The sequence below is a fragment of the Cervus canadensis genome, chromosome 10 (assembly GCF_019320065.1).
Source record: "Cervus canadensis isolate Bull #8, Minnesota chromosome 10, ASM1932006v1, whole genome shotgun sequence".
Lineage (NCBI taxonomy): Eukaryota > Metazoa > Chordata > Mammalia > Artiodactyla > Cervidae > Cervus > Cervus canadensis.
Window position 1 is genome coordinate 9,408,881 of NC_057395.1, and position 23,941 is coordinate 9,432,821.

Genomic DNA, 23,941 nt, shown 5'->3' on the forward strand with positions numbered 1-23,941 from the left:
GCCAAAGAAGAAACAAACCCAGGTGCTGCAGTCCATGGTCCCAGTCCATGCAGCTGGGGAACATAGACCTGCTGCATTGTTCAGGTACAACATCATACTCCAGAAGTCACAGAGTCATGGAAAGAGATGTAAAGAAGATCAGAAAGGCTCTTACCTGACTCCAAAGACCCACTGTCTTTATCTGAGGAGGCAAGACCAGCCTGTGATGACAACACAGCCACGAAACCGTCCTTAAATTCCTCGACGTTAACCTGTGAATTTGAGAAAAGCGGTCAACACTGCTTTCGACAGGCCACATACATAACACCCTGGCCTTTGGGGTTTTCTCAGATCTTATGTTGCCTTCAGCACTGAGGACATTTATTTTTTCTAATATTTACTTAAGGTTTAAAAAACCTGAAGATATAATGAGGCAATTAAGAGTGAATCATAAGCCCTTCACCAAAAAACACTACCAACAACTCCATAAAAGGAAATTAGATAAGATAGTTAGAAAACAGTGCAGAAAAGAGGTGTCTGATGATCACAAACATCAGCACATAAAGAAATATCCATGCCTTCACTACCCAACAAGAAAGAGAACATGCCAGCACCTAGGCTATTCTTCCACCAAGGTTCCTTTCCTGATTAAATCCCCCGCCCCTACACTGGGGGGAAAAAAAGCTCTGAACACTCACACATACGTCCTAAGAGTTTCTCTGGAGTATACGCACCTAAGAATGGGATTGCTGGGTCACAGAATATACATTTATATCCCCTTGGCAAATTGAATCTTTTGTCACTATACAATGCTGACCCACTTCAGTTCAGTAATGCTTTTTACCCTAGAGACTAGCTTTCTTATGGAGCTTAAGAGTTTCATATCAACCAGTTTTACCCTCTTCAGCGACAACACAAAGCCTGTCTGATAATGTGCCTTGGTTATCATTTAACTCCTCACAAGATATTTTTGTTTTGTATAGCCAAGGTTCATTTAGAATTATTCAAATATTTGCCACTTTGTTTTTCCTTTCTTCCTTCATTTCTGACCTTCTGCCTGGGATAGTTTTCCATCTATTTGAAATAGATCTTTGAGACTTACGTTTTTCTTGAGTATGCTGGTGCTAAGCTCTTTTAGTGTGATTTTCTGAAATGTTTTCATTTCACTTTGATTCTTTCTTCAGCAAAAACATAATTTACTAAGAGAATATTGGAAATGATCCAGATGTACTTAAGGAAAATGGGTAAATAAACTGTAATTCAGTCAGACAATGAAAGACAACAGGGGAAACAAAAAACACTGACAGAGACAATAAATGGACACTGACCTACACTATCTGAATACAGACTGCAGACATGATACTGAGTAAAAGAACCAGAGTATGCACTGAGCATGTGCTGTATACGTCCACCTGTATGAAGTTCAGAAATAGGCTGTTCTCATCAAGACAGTGGCAACTGTCGGAGCCAGAGGGACCCCAGGGGCACCTGAGGAGGGATGCAGGATGCTGGGGGCCCAGGTGTGCTTGCAATGGATGTTCTCTGAGCTGCACACTTCCCAACTCTTTTCTCTGCCTGTGCTTCACCTGACGTCACACAGAAAGAAATCAAGGCAGGAGATACTTGTAGGTCAAAATGTCACCGGTAAGTGCTAGAGAAGCAGGCCTGGGGCTCTAGTTCCAAGCATGCTTCCCACACCTGGCACAGAACTTGAATGAGCACATTTCTACTGCTGCCTCTGAGCACTAAACGCAGCTGTTGGCTGTGGAACGGTCTCTGCCTGGGTTACACAATATCAGACTTGAAGATGGACTACTTATATGTGTGTTTATCTTCTGGCTCCCCAGTAGCATGTGGTCTCACGGCTGACACATTGTAAACACTCAACAAATGTCTACTGGATGTGCTGGTCTCTATATCCTTCAAAACTGAGCAGAATTCACCTTCTCAAGGAGACATTCTTTCCCCTTTCTTTAAAAAATTTTTTTAAATTTATTTTTGGCTGTGCTGGTTCTTCGTTGCTGCATGCAGGCTTTCTCTATTTGTGGCAAGAGGGGACTACTCTTCCTTGTGCTGTACGGACTTACCATTCTAGTAGCCCTCACTGGAAGGTGGGTGTGAATTTGCTAAACTGCTAGTATGACAATGTCTGAAACTTCTCCTCTCTTTTTTATGATGGTGCATCAATTTCATCAGGTGGTTCTATTAATTTATTCTTGTTCAGTCACAAGTCATGTCCAACTTTTGGCAACCCCATGGACTGCAACACACCAGGCCTCCCCTGTCCCTCACCATCTCCCAGAGTTTTCCAAAGTACATGTCATGTCGGTGATGGCATCCAACCATCTCATTCTCTGTTGTCCCTTTCTCCTCCCTACCCTTAATCTTTCCCAGCATCAGAGTCTTTTCCAATGAGTTGGTTCTTCCCATCAGTGAACAGAGTACTGGAGCTTCAGCTTCAGCACCAGTCCTTCCAATGAATACTACAGGTTGATTGCCTTTAGGATTGACTGGTTTGATCTCCTTTTCCCTCAAAAATCTTCTTCAGCACCACCATTCAAAAGCATCAATTCTTTGGCACTCAGTCTTCTTTATGATCCAACTCTCACATCCATACATGACTGCTGCAAAAACCACTGCTTTGACTATATGGACCTTAACTAATTTCATATTGAAAAGGCTGCATCCAGACTTATGCCATGTGGATCAATACTAGAAAGAATATTCTTGCAAAGCTTTCATTTCACAGAGATACTGTAATGCTTTCATTTTACATTCATTTACATTTTACATCTAGATTCTAGATGTTGCCTAGCACATAATAAGTGCTCAAAAATACTTGTTGAGGGACTTCCCTGTTAGTCCAGTGGCTAGGACTCCAAGCTCCTAATGCAGGGGAGCCAGCTCCACTGCTGGTCAGGGAACTAGATCTCACATGCCACAGTTAAGAGTTCAAATGCCCCAACTAAAGATCCCACATGTCGCAGGGAACACTGGTGCAGCTAAATAAATAATATTAAAAAAAAAAAAAAAACAACAACACTTGACTACATGGGAGCAGAATGAAATGGCCACTTTTGTTTGATCCAATCTCATGTCTTTTGTGTCTTTGATAATACTTATCAGCTTTCTTTTAAGACATCAAACAGGAGGGGATTTGGGAATTCTCTGGTGGTTCAGTGGCTAGGACTCTGCACTTTCATAGCCAAGATCCCAGGTTCAATCCGTGGTTGGGGAACTAAGATCCCACAAGCTGTGTAGCATTTACCAAAAAAAACCCAAAAACCAAAAAACAAAACAAAACAAAAAAACAAACAAACAGGAGGGAATCTGATGGCTGAGTGTGCTGCTGTTTTATCTGATACCATTTGACTGTGTTTCTGTGTCCTCTCCCATCACAGCTCACAAAAGTGGAAGGGCCAGGGGAAAAAAAATCAAGGAAACCAGGTAACCTGTTTATGCTCTTTAAACCAGTGTTGATTTTCACAAGTGTGCCTTTTGCTCACCTAGCCCTCGAATACAATTCCAGGTGATATCAAGAGGGGCTAGGACATGAGCGATCAAAGTCACACCCAGTTTCTCTCTTTTTTTTCCTCTGGCCACACCACGCATGGCATTGCCATCTTAGTTCACCAGCCAGGGATGGCACAAGCTCCCCTGGCAGTGGAAGCATGGAGTCTTAACCACTGGACCACGAGGGGAGTTCCCACACCTGAGTCTGAAGTTCATAAAGAAAAAGCAGTAGAGGGAAAGTGACCGAGCCGGGTGGGGCGGGTGTGTGAGGAAGAGCCCTCCTCGCCCCAGGAGCAGCTCTGCTGGCAGCACAGGCCACACGGGCTCTGGGGGAAGTTAACAGGAGGCAGATTCACCTCGAAGCTCCCCCGGGGCCAGCAGGGAGGGGTTTTAGGTTGTTCTTCATTTGTTTCTGCTCAAGAACCAAATCAGGAATCTTTCCAGGTTAGATTTTATTTTCTCATTCAAAATGAGACCAGTTTTACTGAGTTCTGTGTGTGGCGGGGGGTGGGGGTGGGGGTGGGGGCGGAATACGCTTCCTTCAAAGGTAAGATGACCAACACAATTATAGGCACTGCTTTTTTTTTTTTTTTTGCAGACTGTGGAATCTTAATTTCCAAACCAGGGTTGAACCCGGGCCCCTGGCAGTAATAGCCCAGATTCCTAATGACTGGCCCACCAGGGAATTCCCAGGCACTGTTTTAAAATGAACACGTGTACCTCCCTGGTGGTCTAGTGCTTAAGAATCCGCTGCCAATGGAAGGGACCTGGGGCTCGATCCCTGGTCTGGGCAGATCCCTCAGGCTGCGGAGCAACTAAGCCCAAGCACCACAACTGCTGAGCCTGCACTCTCGAGCCGGGGCTCTGCAACAGGAGAAGCCACTGCCATGAGGAACGAAGAACTTTCTCTAATTTTAACACTGTCTCCAAAAGTAAATCAGAAGTCAATTAAAACGGACTCAAATGCATTCCTTTTTAGAGCTGAATAATACACAGCTCTTTATCCACTCTGCTGTTGATGGTCATCGAGGTTACTTCCATGTCCTAGCTATTGTAAATAGTGCTGCAATGAACACTGAGGTACATGTGTCTTTTTGGAATTTGCTGTATGATGCAGGGACCCCAAAGCTGGTACTTTGTGACAACCTAGAGGGATGGAATGGGGAGGCAGGTGGGAGGGAAGTTCAAGACGGAGGGTACATATGCATTCCTATGGCCAATTCAAGTCAATGTATGGCAGAAACCATAACAATATTGTAAAGTAATTATCTTCTAAATAAAAATAAAAATTTAATATATAAAAGTTCATTCATTTAAAAGGCGAAAACTCAGGCAAACCTTATTTCTCCATGAGGAAGGACTTATGAATCTGTTTAAAGTTACATATAGTAAGTTTTATGCCACTATTAACAATTGTAACACGTCAAAACACTGATGGTAGCCATAACAGCGGTATCTAAATCTTTGGGTCTATATATAGTGATAAACAGTGGAACATACCAAAAAGCTATCAATCAACACCACTAAATATTAATGACAAGTCTGGCTCTTTGGGTGCTGTTCAAACAGCTGGTATTAGGGCTCGTCTGAGTGAGTCTGTAAAGGGTGTCCCACAAATGGTAAAGAATCCACCTGCAATGCACGTGACCCAAGTTTGATCCCAGGGTCTGGAAGATGCCCCACTGGATCCCCACTCCAGTATTCCTGCCTGGAGAATTTCATGGACAGAGGAGCCTGGTGGGCTACAGTCCATGGGGTCGCAAACAGTTGGACACGATTGAGTGACTAACACTATCGCTTAGAATATGGAAAACTCAACAGTGCTGGCTTTTAAATCTGCTTAGAAGTAAGTTAGATGCAGAGAAACATCACTTAAAATACTATGTAAATTTTCATCATACACATGTAACACAAAAATATTTTCTTTTCAAAAAGATTTTCTCATCATCTTTAATGGGAAACAACGAAATGTCATGGAAACAGTCCAGTAGGGAAAGTTTTACTATTTATCTTTCTAAATCTTATATTTTTCAAACAAAATCTGTTGATATTCTGCTTTTGCTTTCAAAAATTGTTCATCATACACATTTGACCCATCTGAAAATCCTCGAAAAGACACTTGAAAGGCATCACATGCAAATTCAGCATCAACTGGAAAGAAAAGGAAAGAATTATATTCTTTACCTGAAATACTTGAGGTAACTATGTATTAGTTACAACAATGAAACAAGAAAACCAAAAAACCTGAGACCTTTCCTAGTATTCAGAAAAATGAAATCTATCTATAGATGGCATGACATGAAATGCAAGATTACAATTCTATAACCTGCTCATGGTGCACGTGTGGCTGAGCATCAGATTTCTGGTTTCCTCATTCTTCATTGGTTTACTCAGTAACTGTGTGCAAAGGTGCTGGGGCAAGGACTCCAATTATAAGATGAAGGTGACCCAGGTCCACCCTGAAAAATGACATGCCCTCAACTGGAAAAACAGACAAACAGGCAACTTCCACACAGACTCATAAATACAAAACAGATATAAAAGACAGCACAGGGACACTCAGAAGGGACAGCCAGCTTCGTGTCAGTACTGCCAGCTTTCTGGTGGAGGTGCTATGGAAACAGATACCTGGAGGACAGGAAAAAGTACAGGAGATGGAGGGGAAAAGCACGTACAAAGATCGGGGTTGAGGATGCACAGCTGTGGGATCCTACAGTCTGGCTGGTTAGATGCAGAGCTGAGGGCGGAGGAGGGTGATAAGGAGATAAGGCCGCCTACTTTGGCAGGACCCAAACCGATGTGGGTGTTTGGAGCTTTTCCTGAGGGTGAAAGATAAACTGGTGGCAAAGTCAGTGACAGAGAAATTTTAGTCACCCACCAAGTGACTGCTACACACACGTGACTGCTTGAGTCTGGGTTTCCAGCCTTAACTGCTACCAGCGCCTGAGAAGCGGGCGAACGCCACGTTTCCTGAGAATAGTGTCAGGTGCAGGCGGATCGTTCCACAGGGATGGAGGCAGTAGAAGAAGGAAATAGCCAGAAATGAAAGAAATACATAGACCTTTAGAGATTGTTTTTCAATCTATGGAACATGATGAATCAATGAGGAAGAAGGATATTTTTCACTATGACTGCTCATGCTTTCACATTTTTCATTAGCTATATGTAAGAAAAAATTTTTAAGATAGCAACTGCTATCCAAACAATGGAAAGAGATGCCACTGACTACCATGTATTTCAGAAATCAATGTCTAAATTTAATTCTTACGTTTTGGCAACATACCTTCTTCTAGCTCTCTAGTTATACTCCTGTCCAACTCCCGCTGCATCTGAAATAAGTCAAATATTATTTATGTTTAAGATAAACAAGAGAATTATCATAGGAATTACATATAATTTACTGTATGTGACATTTAAATAATACTTTTAGAGACTAGACCTAACTTGAAGATTACTTAAGTAGAAAAATCATCACATAAATAGAAGAAAATGAATTCCTACTTATTCTGCTTTTAGATAACAGAGAACATATATATGGAATGCTATTTACATTAATCTGATAAAAAGTATAATAAATATCAGTCTATTGACTACACATAATTTCAGAGAATTAGGGAATGACCCGTAATCCTAGTAATGACCCACAAGATCACTATCTTCTCCTTTAACAGCCCCTGCCCTAAATATGTACTTCCGAGACCTTTATTTTGATTTCTAGATGAGGATCATGTCATATGGAGGAAGTAGTCTGAAGTCGAATGTTAATAAGGAGAACACATCTGCAGTTTTCTTTAAACTTTTCCATTTAGCGAAAACATAGAAAGGTGAGAAAATTATACACAAGAAAACAATGCACCGGCAAGTTTTAATTCTAAAGGTGTTTAGCGAGAAGGATTCTCTCGTAAGTGTTAGTTTGCAAACTATGTCCCATAGAAGGGGAAGGTCCCACGGGGGTCACTGCAGGGGTGAGGAACAGAGAAGTCACAGCTGCACGGTCTCTGGCCACTCCTTTAGCTAAATGGCTCTATACTTGTCTCTTTCATATAATACCATTCCACTCAGAAGATTTTTTAAAAAGAAAGGTTGTTTTCTTTGGGGGAAAAAAAGAAAACTTTTTGAAAGGTATGAGAGTCATTGATTTAGTCAAACTTCCTAATTCTACAAAAGAAGTAACAAGGCCAATGGACTCCTTACTCAGTCTAGAGTCCTATGCCAGCTCCTTCCTCAGATTAGGAAAACACATAAAGATTTTTAACTGTAACATAGAGAAAATGAATAGGTAAAACCTTGTTACATAGTTCAATAATGCTTGTGGCATTTAATAAATGTTTTAAGTTATATGTCTTAAATGCATGAACGAAAATAAATCAATATCAAACTCCTATTTGTAGCAGTTGATATAGTTAATTTGTAAAGCATAAACATTTTTTAAACACAGGACAGGAAACTTGAAAGAGAAAATCTTTAGTTGAATCAAGCAGGCCAAAACTGAAGAGATTTGTCTTAAAAGGATGTTCGTTTCCTCCAGATAAAACCTGGTTTATTAAAATGAATCAGCAAAATGAATTACCCACATTTTGAGTTATTTAGGACAAAATTTAAAACACAGATAAGATCTCTCTTTCCTATTTAGCATACTTCTATCCAAGCTGTCATAATTAATTGGTATATACAAAAAGCATGAGTGTAATCTCAACTATAATCTAAATCTGGTCAGAAATTGCAGTTGAACTTCATTTCCTCAGCCTGAAGTTTCAAGGGGAGCACTTATACTCCTACCCTCCTCATGAGAAGTGAGATTTACCCAACGGGTGAGTTTGGGAGAAGGAACTAAGAAGTGCTTGCTTGGTTCCCAATCTCTTCTTTGAAAAGATGTGTGTGCTCACAGCACCGTGAACTTGGGTCTGCGGTAGGCAGCCCGCCCCTGGGGTGGGGATTGAGCCTTTGCTTCCTCCTCTTAGGCCTGCGTGGGGCAGTGTCTGACTTGGGAGGAAGTGTCTGGAGGCCCGCTGTGACTGCACAGCTAAAGCACCTCCTCCAGGTTCATGGCTCTCAAGTACTAAGACCCAACGTAGCCGCAGTGCTGGCGAAGAAACCTTAGATTGCTCTATGATGGCAAGAAGCCAAATGGGAAAACGGGTTGAGACTGCATTTAACAAGGGCTATTTTTATCTGCACCATAACCATCATGAAACCACCATCAAAACCATAAACCCGTGTGCTCTGACTAAAATGGATATTTTAATCACAATGATTACACAATGAAAACTAGCTGCAATTTAGACTCCCCATCATTGCTCTTAGTCATCAATCATCCAGGTGCTGTTGAGACAGAGACAAAAGTGAGCTTCATTTAAAATTTTTTAATGTTTGCTTTAACTACAAACTTAGAAATGTTCTACAATTGCTCAGAAAATATTTTTCAGAAATTTAAGTAACAAGGCTATAAGTAAAATAGCAATTAAAGATGCATTCTTGTGTAAGAAAATGACCAAAATGTTGACCGAAAACCTAGAAATTAATCTTCTGATACAGTGCTACAAGCTTGTTTAATTCATAAAAAGGATTTATCTAGGATTCCTTCAAATACAAAAACATCCAATATGGTTAGTGTTTAGATGCCAGTCATTCACTTATGCTTAGGGGTAGAAAAACTGCAGTGGGTTCAGCGGAGCTTGGAGATGATTATGAACACTTGCCAAGGTGAAATCAATTAGAAAGGAGGTCAAATATCTGAAAGTATATGTTCGGTTACTAGGCAATAAGATTTCATTTCTAAAGTAGAATTTAAATGTAGCTTTTCAAGAAATTTAAGAAGTTAATAAGTATCTCTTAGAAATCTAGGACAAAAAAAAACATAAAATTTTTGTCTCCTTGTTAGCACAGTTAATTATGGCTTTTACTTAGTGCACGTAAGTCAAATAAACAGCTCAGAAGTTGAAAATAAGAATCATTCATATCAGAAATCCTAAACCCAAGGAAAAAAAGTTAGTAGAACTAAACTTGATCAAGTCAGTCGCCATGCTGTTATTTGAAGGGCATGGAATTGAGGTAGAAAGTCCTACGTTTGTTTTTGAAGAAAGAGTCATACTGAAGTGTTGAAATTTCCAATCCAAGGGCGGCTCCAGGACTGGCCTTGTGGTGAGAGTGCTCAGTAAAGATCTGTTCTGCTGTTTCTCCACCTCAAGTTCGGTGCTCATCTCTGCCAGCCTCCAGTTAGTCCTGGGGAAGATGGAAAACACCAGTTTTGTTCACGACTCCCTAAAGGATTTGCATTTTGTAAGCTGCCGCACAGTAAATGGAATTCCCATCACACCGTGTGAGCACCGGAAGCACGGAGCAGACCTGCTGTAAACAGGGACAGCTCTGACCTTGTTCTAAAGAAGCTCACGTGTGTCTGGGCTCCTCAGGTAACAAGTCACAGCTGGGGGAGGAGAGAAAGGGTTTCCGAGAGAAAGGGAGGTGGGCTCACAGTGACACCTGCTGCCTCGGACACGCCTGCCCCAGGAAACAGTTCAGGGATGAAGAAACACACCTCCCACAAAGCCACTTTCAAGCATTTGCTTTCACCCCCCTTGTATAAATGTTTCACTCATGACCTCGGAAAAATTAAGCACTTGGCTCTGAGGAATCACCTAGAGCCACAATCTCGAGGGAGGATGAGAAAGTCAGTGGGTGAGACTGAAAAGGACTAAAACAGCCCCAGGAACAATTACAAGCATCCCCTGCTTTTCCAAAGTTCATTTTATGTTACTTCACTTCTACGAGGGGCCTACATAGGCACCTGTTTTTCATTTAAAAAAAAAGAAAAAAAAAGTCTGAAGAGGATTTTTGGTTTCATTTTAAAAGGCAAAAAGCTGAAACGGCGTTCAGTGCATGTTTTTACAGCGAGAGGCATCGCGCTCCACAAACAGGGAGAGCGGTCCCACTGAGCTCCTTCCCCGGAAGCCACACCCCACATCCCAGCATCACGTCCCACAGCCCTGAACCCTCTCTGGGAGCACCCGTGCTTCCCTTGTGTGCGCTTATTTCAGGCATCGACTAGCAGAACGTGCCCTGGGTCCCTGCTCCTTTGCTGTATGCTCTCTGGGCTTATGAAAGGCGTCCTAGGAGTGCTCTGCTTTCAGAGGGCCCTGCAGGTGGGATCTGCCCCTTCCAGCCTCCACGCCCTCCCTCACTCAGGTCACCATGCCAGCGTCAGCCCCTCTGTGAACTACCCCGCCTTTCACCCCTGTGTGAATATTCCCTGATTTCACAAGCAAGCTTTTACACAGTGTAGGAAAACTTACCAGGACGTGGTGTCACTAATCTGTCTTAGGGCGCCCCCTTAGCAGGGACTGTCTAGTTAGCTTTCACTGCCTACTAATCTCAAGAACCTGGCTCTATAAAAACTAGGCTTCAGAGACAAATTAATGGACTAAATTTATTTTGTGATTCTGTGTTTTGACTTACTTGTCTAGCTTCTTTTCCAACGACTTTCTAACTTTTAGTTCTTCTAGGTAGAGTTTCTTATATTTTTCCAAATCTGCTTGAGAAGTTTCCATCTTGAAGAGTTCAGATTCCAACTCTTTAATTCTGAGTTCCATCTGACTTCTTAAGGAAGCAATATGCTCCTCTCGTTCCTGCTCTAAGTTTTCTTGAGATACTGCTTGTATCTAAGTCAAATTTTAAAAGATATATTTCTTTTGTTAATGATTATAATCTGAATAATTATATTTGTTCCCTTTAGTTTTGAGTCAGTAATTCAGAGAGTGATTTTCAATGTGAAAAAAAGAAAAGGGAAACTTTAAAATAATCATGGCCAATGTGAAATGAATTAAATCTGAATTATAAAATTAAAGTGGAATCAATGTTATAGTAGTATTTATGTAACCTGATAATTAAAATAATAAGTGGATCAACTTAAAATTTTAAAAACTGAACAAGACAACTTGAGAATAATTCAAGAGGATGGTATCCATTCTAAACCACAGTACTTTGTTTCCTTCTCATGGTCTTGTTTTATACCAATTGGTCTTTTAAGTAAAAGGTTCCTCTAGTCAGAATCATTCTGAAAGATCAATTGAGTGATAACTGTGATGGAAATTGAAATATTTCTCTCTTCAGAGAGAGACAAGTGCCCCCTTCCTTCCAGAAATCTACCAAACAAACTGCCCTAAGGGAAGCAGAGGAAACACATAAGCTGTATACATCCAATGTAATTTACAATGAGGTGAATTCAAGGACATGACAGATCAACAAATTAACCTGTAAAACCATGTCGACTTCTTTTAATTTTTCTACTAGCTCCTGTCTCGCTCTTTCTTCAATCTCCTGTTTATACTGCTCTACTTGACTGTGTTCTGTCATATTCATTTCTATATGACTTTTGAGGTTCACTATTTTTTGCTCCAGCTTCTTGTTATTCTTCTCTAGTTTTTCACATTTCTTTTGCATTCCTGGCATGAATAATAACTCCTCTCGAAGAACTTGAATTTTTGCATTCATGTGCAGACACTGTGAACATACAGTTTCCAGCTCTGCTGGAAGATCATCAATCTGCAAGAATAAAACAAATACCATTTGGTAATGAGGGAAGTGGACTGAACCCAGCCTAACACAAACCAAGGATCAAATAAATATGATGGTATCTGTATTGTCGAATGTAGGACCAGGAATTACTCAGAGAATCAAGAAAGAAGTTCAGACCACCAAGAGTCACAAAATATATTCTTCACTGTCATCATCTTTGTCACACAACATTTGCACTTGATTTTACACTCTTTTATTGTTCTATAATAGTACTTTTCTATCATTCCTCCATGGAATGACTGCAAGTCACCCCTTAGTAGAACGTCTCTTACTCCTTCCCCCCCAACATGTCCCACGGTTTTTCAAGAAGTTTGAGGTATACTGTATTGAGTTATCTAAGGCTGAGTTAATAAATGCCTCCCAAAAGAAGATTGTGAGAATAAGGCTCTAATTAATAAATCTTGTAAGTATGGATTTTAATCCAATAAGCCTTTTTCTGAACTAGAAATAGTTTTTGCTAATTTGAATTGCATTCCAAAGAGAAATGATTTGCAAGGCTAAAGATATCCCGTCTCCTAAGAGTTTAGTGAGATGATCCATACATTTTTCTGAACAAGAGAAAAATGCCTCTTTCTTGTAATCCTTTGTTACTTTCCACAGAATAAGAGAATATACCAAAGAAAACACACACAAAAATATTTGCTGGAATTTCAGTGACACAGAGTTGGAAAGAACTTTCATTTAGACAGAATGATTACTTGGTAAGTCGAGGTGAGTGGAGCCGGTGGTTTTCAAACATGTCTACAAATTCTTTGACAATTTTCTTGTGAAATTCCCTCTCCTTAAATATGTGCTGGCCTCGGTAACTGATTCTAGTGGACAGAGTCTGGGGGAACTGCTATGTGATTTCTCAAGCTAAATAGCTTCTGACTGGCTCCATAGGGAAGCCCACTCTTAGCATCAGTCACCACGCTTTGAAGAAGCCCAGGCCACATACTGAGCACATGTCAGTGTCCCCACTGACCGCCCCCACCTAATGACCCATCCAAAAGCCAGCTCCAACTGCCGGACGTGTGCACGAACAGGTCTTCAGATGCCTCTGGTCCCCACCTTCACGACATCCCAGCTGATGACGACTGGAGAAGAAATGAGCTGGGCTCACTCACTGAGCCTTGCCCCAACACAGACTTGTGAACAAAGGAAATGCTCTTTTGAGCCACTAGGCTTTGGGTGATCCTAATACAATTTGTTAGCAATAAATAACTGGCACAGATACGGATATTGAAAATGGGGTTCTGTGCAGTTCACTCAGTCATGCCTGACTCTTTGTGACCCCATGGACTGCATCACACCAGGATCCCCTGTCCATCACCAACTCCTGAAGCTTGCTCAAACTCATGTCCATTGAGTCAGTGATGCCCAAAAATGAGGTATTGCCATTAAAAAAGAACTAAAACATGTGAGAATGCTTTTGAACCTGGATGCAGGTGGGACCCGAATGGATACAGAGAAAGAAATGGAAACCCAAAGGGCTTCATGAGTTTGTAAACAGAAGCCTGATGGCCCTTGAAGAGGGTGCCAGTGACAGCTTCCAGGCAAGAGAAGAAAATGACACTGAAACATGGGGTAACGGAGACTCTTGCTATGAACCAGCTGAAAGTATAATCAATGAGAAGGATAAGCTATGAGACAAAAAAAAAAAAAAAGCACTATTAAATATAAAGGAACCAGGACTCACTGGGTTCAATATCTGTATCCCCTTTACAGCATCTCCACCTGTCCAATTGTCACATGACCCAAAAAGACAGAAATGGCTTCTTGGCTAAGGTCAAATCTAGGGCGCTATCAAGGAAAACATGGTCTAAACGTAAAACCTGTAGACTGTAAAACCCTACATTCAGTTCAGTTCAGTTCAGATGCTCAGTCGTGTCCAACTCTTTGCGACCCCATGAACCGTAGTATGCCAGGCCTCCCTGTCCATCACCAACTCCTGGAGTCCACCCAAACATGTCCATCGAGTCTGTGATGCTATCTAACCATTTCATCCTCTGTCGTCCCCTTCGCCTCCTGTCCTCAATCTTTCCCAGAATCAGGGTCTTTTCAAATGAGTCAGCTCTTCACATAAGGTGGCCAAAGTATTGGAGTTTCAGCTTCAGCATCAGTCCTTCCAATGAACACCCAGGACTGATCTCCTTTAAGATGGACTGGTTGGATCTCCTTGCCGTCCAAGGGACTCTCAAGAGTCTTCTCCAACACCACGGTTCAAAAGCATTAATTCTTCAGTGCTCAGCTTTCTTTATAGTCCAGCTCTCACATCCATACATGCCACTGGAAAAACCACAGCCTTGACTAGACGGACCTTTGTTGGCAAAGTAATGTCTCTGCTTTTTAATATGCTATCTAGGTTGGTCGTAACTGTCCTTCCAAGGAGTAAGCGTCTTTTAATTTCATTGCTGCAGTCACTATCTACAGTGATTTTGGAGCCCAGAAAAATAAAGTCAACCACAGTTTCCACAGTTTCCCCATCTATTTTCCAAGAAGTGATGAGACCAGATGCCATGATCTCAATATTCTGAATGTTGACCCTGGAAAGACTTAAGATGGTGCCTCAGATTCCTTTAAGGATCTTAAGAGCCTAAGAATTTTAAAGGCATCATCCTGCAAAGCTTCATAGGAAGCCCAAGGTATAATGCTTCCCTCAAAAAAGATTTTTGAGGATAGCTTTTCCAATGGCATGAACCCCAATTGAATTCACAGGACACCGAAAGCTTTAAAGAGAACCTTGGCAGCAAAAACACCACTTGCTTGGTTGCTTGCCCTAACAGAGATCAAGTGTTAGTCGCCCAGTCATGTCTGACACTTTGTGACCCTGTGGACTATGGGAGAAGGGAAAGGCTACCCACTCCAGTATTCTTGGGCTTCCCTTGTGGCTCAGCTGGTAAAGAATCCGCCTGCAATGCAGGCGACCTGGATTCAACCCCCGCGCTGGGAAGATCCCCTGAAAAAGGGAAAGGCTATCCACTCCAGTATTCTGGCCTAGAGAATTCCAACGACTGTATAGTCCATGGGGTCTCAAAGAGTCAGACACAACTGAGCACTTTCACTCTCACTTTCTCCAGGGGATCTTCCCAACCCAGGGATCGAACCTGGGTCTCCTGCATTTCAGGCAGATTCTTTACTGTCTGAGACATCTGGGAAGTCCAACCAAGACCAAGACATACAAAATGAGAAAAGGCCTTGGGATTTTCTCAGAAGTTTGATAAAGAGGAACCTGGCTTAGGAAACATGACTCAGCTACAGACAGAGGTCATTTCCTTTGAAAAGGACAGTACAGAGCTCAGAGTGGGAGCACAGAAAAAAACAAAAAAAAGTATTATTTCTCATGGGTTCATGAGTGGTATGCATTTATAGCCAACACAGTTTATAAAGCTGATGCCAGTCAGGACAGACTTCAAAATGAATGACTTTCCTTCAAACAGCTTAAAATAATTTTTCATCATTTTGTCATCTTTCTGGAATTTAAACTGCCAATATTTATTTGTTAAAAATAGGGTATTTTACACATAAAATCAACCATCTGCTGATGTCCATGTGGAGAGTCATCTCTTGTGTTGTTGGAAGAGGGCATTTGCTATGACCAGTGCATTCTCTTGGCAAAACTCTGTTTGCCTTGCCCTGCTTCATTTTGTACTCCAAGGCCAAACTTGGCTGTCATTCTAGGTATCTCATGACTTCCTACTTTTGCATTCCAGTCCCCTATGATGAAAAGGACATCTTTTTTTGGTGTTAATTCTAGAAGGTCTTGTAGGTCATCACAGAACCACTCAACTTCAGCTTCTTCAGCATTAGTGGCTGGGGCATTGACTTGGATTACCGTGATGGTGAATGGTTTGCCTTGGAAACGAACAGAGATCATTCTGTCATTTTTGAGCTTGCACCTTAGTACTGCATGTCAGACTCTTTTGTTGACTATGATGGCTACTCCCTTTCTTCTAAGGGATTCTTGCCCACAGTAGTAGATATAATGGTCATCTGAGTTAAATTCACCCATTCCAGTCCATTTTGGTTCACTGATTCCTAAAATGTCAATGTTCACTCTTGCCATTTCCTGTTTGACCACTTCCAATTTACCCTGATTCATAGATGTAACATTCCAGGTTCCTATGCAGTATTGTTCTTTACAGCTTCAGACTCTACTTCCATCACCAGTCATATCCACAACTGGGCGTTGTTTTCATTTTCGCTCCATCTCTTCATTCTTTCTGGAGTTATTTCTCCACTGATCTCCAGTAGCATATTGGGCACCTATCAACCCAGGGAGTTCATCTTTCAGCGTCCTATCTTTTTGCCTTTTCATACTGTTCATGGGGTTCTCAAGGCAAGAATACTCAAGTGGTTTGCCATCCCCTTCTCCAGCGGACCACGTTATGTCAGAATGCTCCAGCATGACCCTTCCATCTTGGGTGGCCCGACATGGCATAGCTCGTAGTTTCATTGAGTTAGACAAGGTTGTGATCCATGTGATCAGTTTGCTTAGTTTTCTGTGACTGTGGTTTTCATTCTGTCTGCCCTCTGAGGGATAAGGATAGAGGCTTATGGAAGCTTTCTGATGGGAGAGACTGACTGTGGGGTCTTATTCTGATGGGCAGGGCCATACTCAGTAAATCTTTCATCCAAGTTTTTGTTGATGAGTGGCCCTGTGTTCTCTCCCTGTTGTTTGGCCTGAGGTCAAACTATGGTGGGGGTAATGGTGGTAAAGGCCACCTCTTTCAAAAGGACTTGTTCATGCACTGCTGTATTCAGTGCCCCTGACCCCCAGCAGGCCACTGTCGACCCACTCCCCTGCAGGAGACACCTGGATACTCACAGGCAAATCTGGCTCAGTCTCTTGTGGGGACACTGCTCCTTTCTCCTGGCTCCCAGTGCACACAAGGTTTTGTCTGTGCTCTCCAAGAGTCTGCACTGGTCATAGCAAAACATCTTCTTCCAACAACACAAGAGATGACTCTACACATGGACATCACCAAGTGGGCAATACCAAAGTCTGACTGATTATATTCTTTGCAGCCAGAGATGGAGAAGCTCTATACAATCAGCAAAACAAAACAAGAAAGAGACCGAGAGCTGACTGTGGCTCAGATCATGAACTCCTTATTGCCAAACTCAGACTTAAATTGAACAAAGTACAGAAAATCACTAGACCATTCAGGTATGACCTAAATCAAATTCCTTACGATTACATAGTGGAAGTGGCAAACAGATTCAAGGGATTAGATCTGATAGACAGTGCCTGAAGAACTGTGGACGGAGGTTGGTGACACTGTACAGGAGGCAGTGATCAAGACCATCCCCAAGGAAAAGAAATGCAAAAAGGCAAAATGGTTGTCTCAGGAGGCCTTACCAATAGCTGAGAAAAAAAGAGAAGCTAAAGGCAGAGGAGAAAAGAAAAGATACAATCATCTGAATGCAGAGTTCCAAAGAATAGCAAGGAGAGATAAGAAAGCCTTCCTCAGTGATCAATGCAAAGAAATAGAGAGAAACAATAGAATGGGAAAGACTAGAAATCTATTCAAGAAAATTAGCTATACCAAGGGAACATTTCATGCAAAGATGGGCACATAAAGGACAGAAATGGTATGGACCTAACGGAAGCAGAAGATATTAAGAAGAGGTGGCAAGAATACACAGAACTAAACAAAAACGATCTTCATGACTCAGATAACCAGTATGGTGTGATCACTCACCTAGAGCCAGACATCCTGGATTGCAAAGTCAAGTGAGCCTGAGGAAGCATCACTACAATTAAAGCTAGTGGAGGTGATGGAATTCCAGTTGGGTTATTTCACATCCTAAAAGATGATGTTTTGAAAGTGGTGCACTCAATATGCCAGCAAATCTGGAAACTTCAGCCATGGCCACAGGACTGGAAAAGTTCAGTTTTCATTCCAATCCCAAAGAAAGGCAATGCCAAAGAATGGTCAAACAATTGCACAACTGCACTCATCTCACATGCTAGCAAAGTAATGCTCAAAATTCTCCCAGTGAGGCTTCAACACTATGTTAAATGAGAACGTCCAGATGTACAAGTTGGATTTAGAAAAGGCAGAGGAACTAGAGGTCAAACTGCCAACATCCATCTGTTGGATCATAGAAAAAGCAAGAGAATTACAGAAAAACATCCACTCTGATTCATTGATTACACCAAAGCCTTTGACTGTGTGGATCATAACAAACTGCGGAAAATTCTTCAAGAGATGGGAATGCCAGACCACCTTACCTGCTTCCTCAGAAACCTGTCTGTAGCTCAAGAAGCAACAGTTAGAATCGAACATGGAACAATGAACTGGTTCCAAATTGGGAAAAGAGTACATCAAGGCTGTATATTGTCACCTGCTTATTTGACTTCTATGCAGAGTATATCATGCGAGATGCCAGGCTGGAGGAAGTAAAAGCTGGAATCAAGATATCTGGAAGTAATATAAATAACCTCAGATATGCAGATGACACCACCCTTATGGCAGAAAGTGAAGAGGAACTGTAGAGCTTCTTGATGAAAGGCAAAGAGGAAAGTGAAAAATCTGGTTTAAAACCCAGCATTCAAAAAACAAAGATCATGGCATCCAGTCCCACGACTTCATGGCATATAGATGGGGAAACAATGGATACAATGACAGATTTTATTTTCTTGGGCTCCAAAATCACTGCAGATGGTGACCGCAGTCATGAAATTAAAAGACCCTCACTCCTTGGAAGAAAAGCTATGATCAACCTAGACAGCATATTAAAAAGCAGAGACATTACTTTGCTGACAAAGGTCTATCTAGTCAAAGCTATGGTTTTTCCAGTAGTCATGGATGCATGTGAAAGTTGGACCATCAAGATAGCTGAGCACCCAAGAATTCATTCTTTTGAACTGTGGTGTTGGAGAAGACTCTTGAGAGGTCCTTGGACTGCAAGGAGATCAAACCAGTCAATCATAAAGGAAATCAGCCCTGAATATTCATTGGAAGGACCGATGCTGAAGCTGTAGCTCCAATGCGAAGAACTGACTCATTGGGAAAGACCCTGACACTGAGAGTGATTGAAGGCAGGAGAAGGGGACGACAGGCGATGAGATGGTTGGATGGCATCACCAACTCGATGTACATGAGTTTCAGCAAGCTCTGGGAGTTGGTGATGGACAGGGAAGCCTGGTGTGCTGCAGTCCATGGGGTCGCAGAGTCGGACACAACTGAGCGACTGAACTGAAACATCAAATACTAAATGCTGATGAAATTTTTTTTAAAGTGTGGCTATTACATTTTACTTTCTAAAGATGCTCTAAAATAGTTTTCATCAGTGGTTCAAGATATTCCAGGATAAATATCATCTTACTATAGTAATCTTTGAAAAATTCCCATGCACACCGGAGCTCTTTTAAAAAAAAAAAATCCAACAAAGGAAAAATACATTCTTTCAGAAATACTGTTCTATACAGATGTAGTATTCACTTGGTGAAGAGAATAAACTACAATGTTAAAAATGATTCATTCTCAAAAATCTCACAGAAGGGTTAGGATTACAAGAGAAACACAGAATTCTCAATCAAATCATTACTCAAATTTCTAGACTCTAACAGATGTTTGTATACCAGTGTTCAAGGCAGCATTATTAACAATAGCCAGAAAGTGGAAAAAGCCTGATTTCATTGACAGGGGAATGAACAAACAAAATATTTTCTATATAAAATATTGCTTTTGGACTGGATTGTCACAAACTTTTAAATTAAAATCTTACTACAAAAATCATTAATTTTATGAATTCAGTCCATTTCTTCTATAAAGAGTAATTATACTCATCTCACACGCTAGTAAAGTAATGCTCAAAATTCTCCAAGCCAGACTTCAGCAATACGTGAACCATGAACTTCCACATGTTCAAGCTGGTTTTAGAAAAGGCAGAGGAATATTACTCAGCCGTTAAAAAGAATTCATTTGAATCAGTTCTAATGAGATGGATGAAAGTGGAGCCCATTATACAGAGTGAAGTAAGCCAGAAAGATAAAGAACATTACAGCATACTAACACATATATATGGAATTTAGAAAGATGGTAACGATAACCCTATATGCAAAACAGAAAAAGAGACACAGAAGTACAGAACAGACTTTTGAACTCTGTGGTAGAAGGTGAGGGTGGGATGTTTTGAAAGAACAGCATGTATATGATCTACGGTGAAACAGATCACCAGCCCAGGTGGGATGCATGAGACAAGTGCTCGGGCCTGGTGCACTCGGAAGACCCAGAGGAATCGGGTGGAGAGGGAGGTGGGAGGGGGGATCGGGATGGGGAATACATGTAACTCTGTGGCTGATTCATGTCAATGTATGACAAAACCCACTGAAATGTTGTAAAGTAATTAGCCTCCAACTAATAAAAAAAAAAAAAAAAGGCAGAGGAACCAGAGATCAAATTGCCAACATCCGCTGGATCATCAAAAAAGCAAGAGAGTTCCAGAAAAACATCTATTTCTGCCTTACTGACTATGTCAAAGCCTTTGATTGTGAGGATCACAATAAACTGGAAAATTCTGAAAGAGATGGAAACCCAGACCACCTGACCTGCCTCTTGAGAAACCTATATGCAGGTCAGGAAGCAACAGTTAGAACTGGACATGGAACAACAGACTGGTTCCATACAGGAAAATCAGTACATCAAGGCTGTATATTGTCACCCTGCTTGTTTCACTTATATGCAGAGCATACCATGAGAAACGCTAGGCTGGAAGAAGCACAAGCTGGAATCAAGATTGCCTGGAGAAATATCAACGACCTCAGATATGCAGATGACACCACCCTTATGACAGAAAGTGAAGAGGAACTAAAAAGCCTCTTGATGAAAGTGAAAGAGGAGAGTGCAAAAGTTGGCTTAAAGCTCAACATTCAGAAAACTAAGATCATGGCATCTGGTCCCATCACTTCATGGGAAAGAGATAGGGAGACAGTGGAAACAGTGTCATATTTTATTTTTTGGGGTTCCAAAATCACTGCAGATGCTGATTGCAGCCATGAAATTAAAAGACACTTACTCTTTGGAAGGAAAGTTATGACCAACCTAGATAGCATATTAAAAAGTAGAGACATTACATTGCCAACAAGGGTCCGTCTAGTCAAGGCTATGGCTTTTCCACTGGTCACGTATGGATGTGAGAGTTGGACTGAGAAGAAAGCTGAGCGCGGAAAAATTGATGCTTTCGAACGGTGGTGTTGGAGAAGACTCTTGAGAGTCCCTTGGACTGCAAGGAGATCCGACCAGTCCATCGTAAAGGAGATCAGTCCTGGGTGTTCATTGAAAGGACTGATGCTGAAGCTGAAACTCCAATACTTTGGCCACCTCATGCAAAGTGTTGACTCACTGGAAAAGACCCTGATGCTGGGAGGGATTGGGGGCAGGAGGAGAAGGGGACGACAGAAGATAAGATGGCTGGATGCATTACTGACTCGATGGGGATGAGTCTGAGTAAACTCTGGGAGTTGGTGATGGACAGGGAGGCCTGGCGTGCTGCAGTTCATGGGGTCGCAAAGAGTCGGACACAACTGAGCGACTGAACTGATGCTATTAGTAGCAAGCAGTATCAGTAAAATACCATAAACTTTTTAAACAATGAGACTTTTCACATTGTCCAAAATATTCTTATATATTTCTATTAAAAAAATTAAAAATTCTTCCTCAGTATGACAAAAATTAAGAGGTTTGACTTACCAATCTTAAGAGGTTTTTCTGAAGCTGTTCAATTTCGCCCGCTTGCTTTCTGACTGTAGTTTGTAACTCGGCATTTTCAATTTCAAGCCTAAAATGCAGATTTTAAAACAATGATTTTCACACATAGGGTTTCTTGTTTAGAGATGTTTTTGAATGTGGACCGTTTTTAAAGCCTTTATTGATTTACTGCAATATTGCTTCTGTTTTATGCTTTGGTTTTTTGGCTGTGAGGCACGTGGGATCTTACTTCCCCAACCAGGGATCAAACTACACCCTCTGCCTTGGAAGGCATAGTTTTAACCACTGGACTGTCACGGCAGTCCTTCACACACAGATTTTTAAAATACCACACTGTTTCTGAACAAACACCTGCAGGTTCAATTTGTAGGCTTTTAGAATTTTGAAAAGTAAATGATTTGGCAACTGTACTGTTTTGCTAGTTGTGTTTTGTGGATAATTGGCTTCCTTGGTGGCTCAGACGGTAAAGACTCTGCCAACAATGCAGGAGACCCAGGTTCGATCCCCGAGTCAGGAAGATCCCCTGGACAAGAAACAGCAACCTACTCCAGGATTCTTGCCTGGAGAATTCCATAGACAGAAGAGTCTGGTGGGCTATGGTCCATGGAGTCGTAAAGAGTTGCACATGACTCAGTGATTAACACTTTCACTTTTCACTTGTGGATAATGTGCAAAATATGGAAATAATGGGGGAAAATATGCATCTCAAAACAGCTCAAAGCTGAAATGTTACCCAGCTTCACAATGATGTTTTTATTATCATTACTGATCTAATTCTCATATTATACTGTTTATCTGCTTTATACTTAAGTTATTTTCTGTGCTACTTTAAATCATACTTTTGGATGTGATCCTGTGTTTTTTCAGCACATCTCACGGCCTCTGTATGTTGATCCTGTGTTTCTTGAGACTGAAAAGAGAAAAAGGAAAAAAACAACTGTTTAATTACTAATAACCTAGCAAATCTGCCAGTGTCAGTTTCTGTCTCTTCCATCTCCATATTGCTTATGGCTGCTTTTCGCCATACAGCAGAGTTGAGTTGTTACAATAAACATCTTACAGTCCAAAAAGTGAAAATATTTACTGTCTGCCCTTTGTTCGTTACTGACCTTTCCTTTCGGACTCAAACACAAAATCATTCATGCTTTAAATTAGATTTTCTCAAATAAATACACAAATTCATAAACTGGCCAGATGAAGAAAGACAGAAAATTACCTGATGATGAACATATATACATATATTTTTATTCCAAGCTCCACAGCAGCCATCACTTTAAATATCCAGATAGGTGAATGACCACGGCTCTTCCAGTGATTATAAAAGCTAGCTCTGCTGTTGGTGACAACCCAATGCTTCAGGGTCTAGTGTGAGAGGCAGGAACTACATGGGAGCCAGAATCCATGGGCCTGTGTTCCAATTCCATCAGTTCTGAGCTGTGAGTCCTGGGGCAAATTCCTTAACCCTTCTGTATCTCAGTTTCTCCATCCATAACATGGAGATAGTGGTAGCATCAACCTCAGTGGGATGCTGGGGAGATTAAACTGGGGACTATACATCATGTATTTAGAAGAGGATGTGGCAGATACTAAGAACTGTTTGTAATTGGCGTTATTACGGTCACTGTATTTTACCTGCAAAACAATTTGATACTTCAGGCAGACGGCATGCCAATGGAAGTGGTCTTCTACACAAGTCACCCTGAAATCCCTCTCCATACCGTTGCAAGGGGTAGTAAGGGGGAGCATGAGGCCCAGAACACATGTCCAGTACTTCAAAACTGTTCACTGACTCCACTAACCAGCTAGTACTCTAGTACTTTTCTCCACTTACAGTAATTTGTAACTTACTTCCTCTCTGTACTACTCAGTGGACAATGACCACAAGTTAATATGCACATAGCACCTCCTGGACAGAGTGGTACAGAACTTACACGACCGTCAGAGGAAGAAGGGTGAAGTCACTGCCATGGAAATATTACCCTACTGCTAAATCAAAGCTCTGAGTCAATTCATTCCCACAGCTGTTAATGTTTAGCAAGCACTCCGGTGAGACAATTCAGGTTACAAGGTACGGATATCAGAGAGGCTATTCTCAGAACTTTACAGTTGGCGAAAGGCTAGAAATCTGTAAATCCCACTTCTGCCTACATAATGAAGGAAGGCAAATTTACACTTTTCTC

The 23,941-nt window shown here is 41.4% G+C and overlaps 2 protein-coding genes across 3 annotated transcripts in view; both read right to left on the minus strand.

Annotated features, from left to right (window-relative positions):
* LOC122447855 (ankyrin repeat domain-containing protein 26-like) overlaps positions 1-23,941 on the minus strand; it is a 933,540-nt gene that overhangs the window by 143,116 nt on the left and 766,483 nt on the right. The gene's annotated exons all lie outside the window — the stretch shown is intronic.
* The window catches only part of LOC122447854 (ankyrin repeat domain-containing protein 26-like), a 234,494-nt gene continuing 215,851 nt past the window's right edge, over positions 5,299-23,941 (minus strand). Inside the window, exons 22-28 of the mRNA XM_043478536.1 lie at positions 22,601-22,671; positions 21,744-21,831; positions 11,740-12,030; positions 10,945-11,147; positions 9,558-9,714; positions 6,776-6,821; positions 5,299-5,643 (exon numbers count right to left, since the gene is read on the minus strand). Of these exons, the coding sequence (XP_043334471.1) occupies positions 5,507-5,643; positions 6,776-6,821; positions 9,558-9,714; positions 10,945-11,147; positions 11,740-12,030; positions 21,744-21,831; positions 22,601-22,671 (993 nt within the window). The 3' untranslated portion in view covers positions 5,299-5,506. The remainder of the gene's footprint in view (positions 5,644-6,775; positions 6,822-9,557; positions 9,715-10,944; positions 11,148-11,739; positions 12,031-21,743; positions 21,832-22,600; positions 22,672-23,941) is intronic.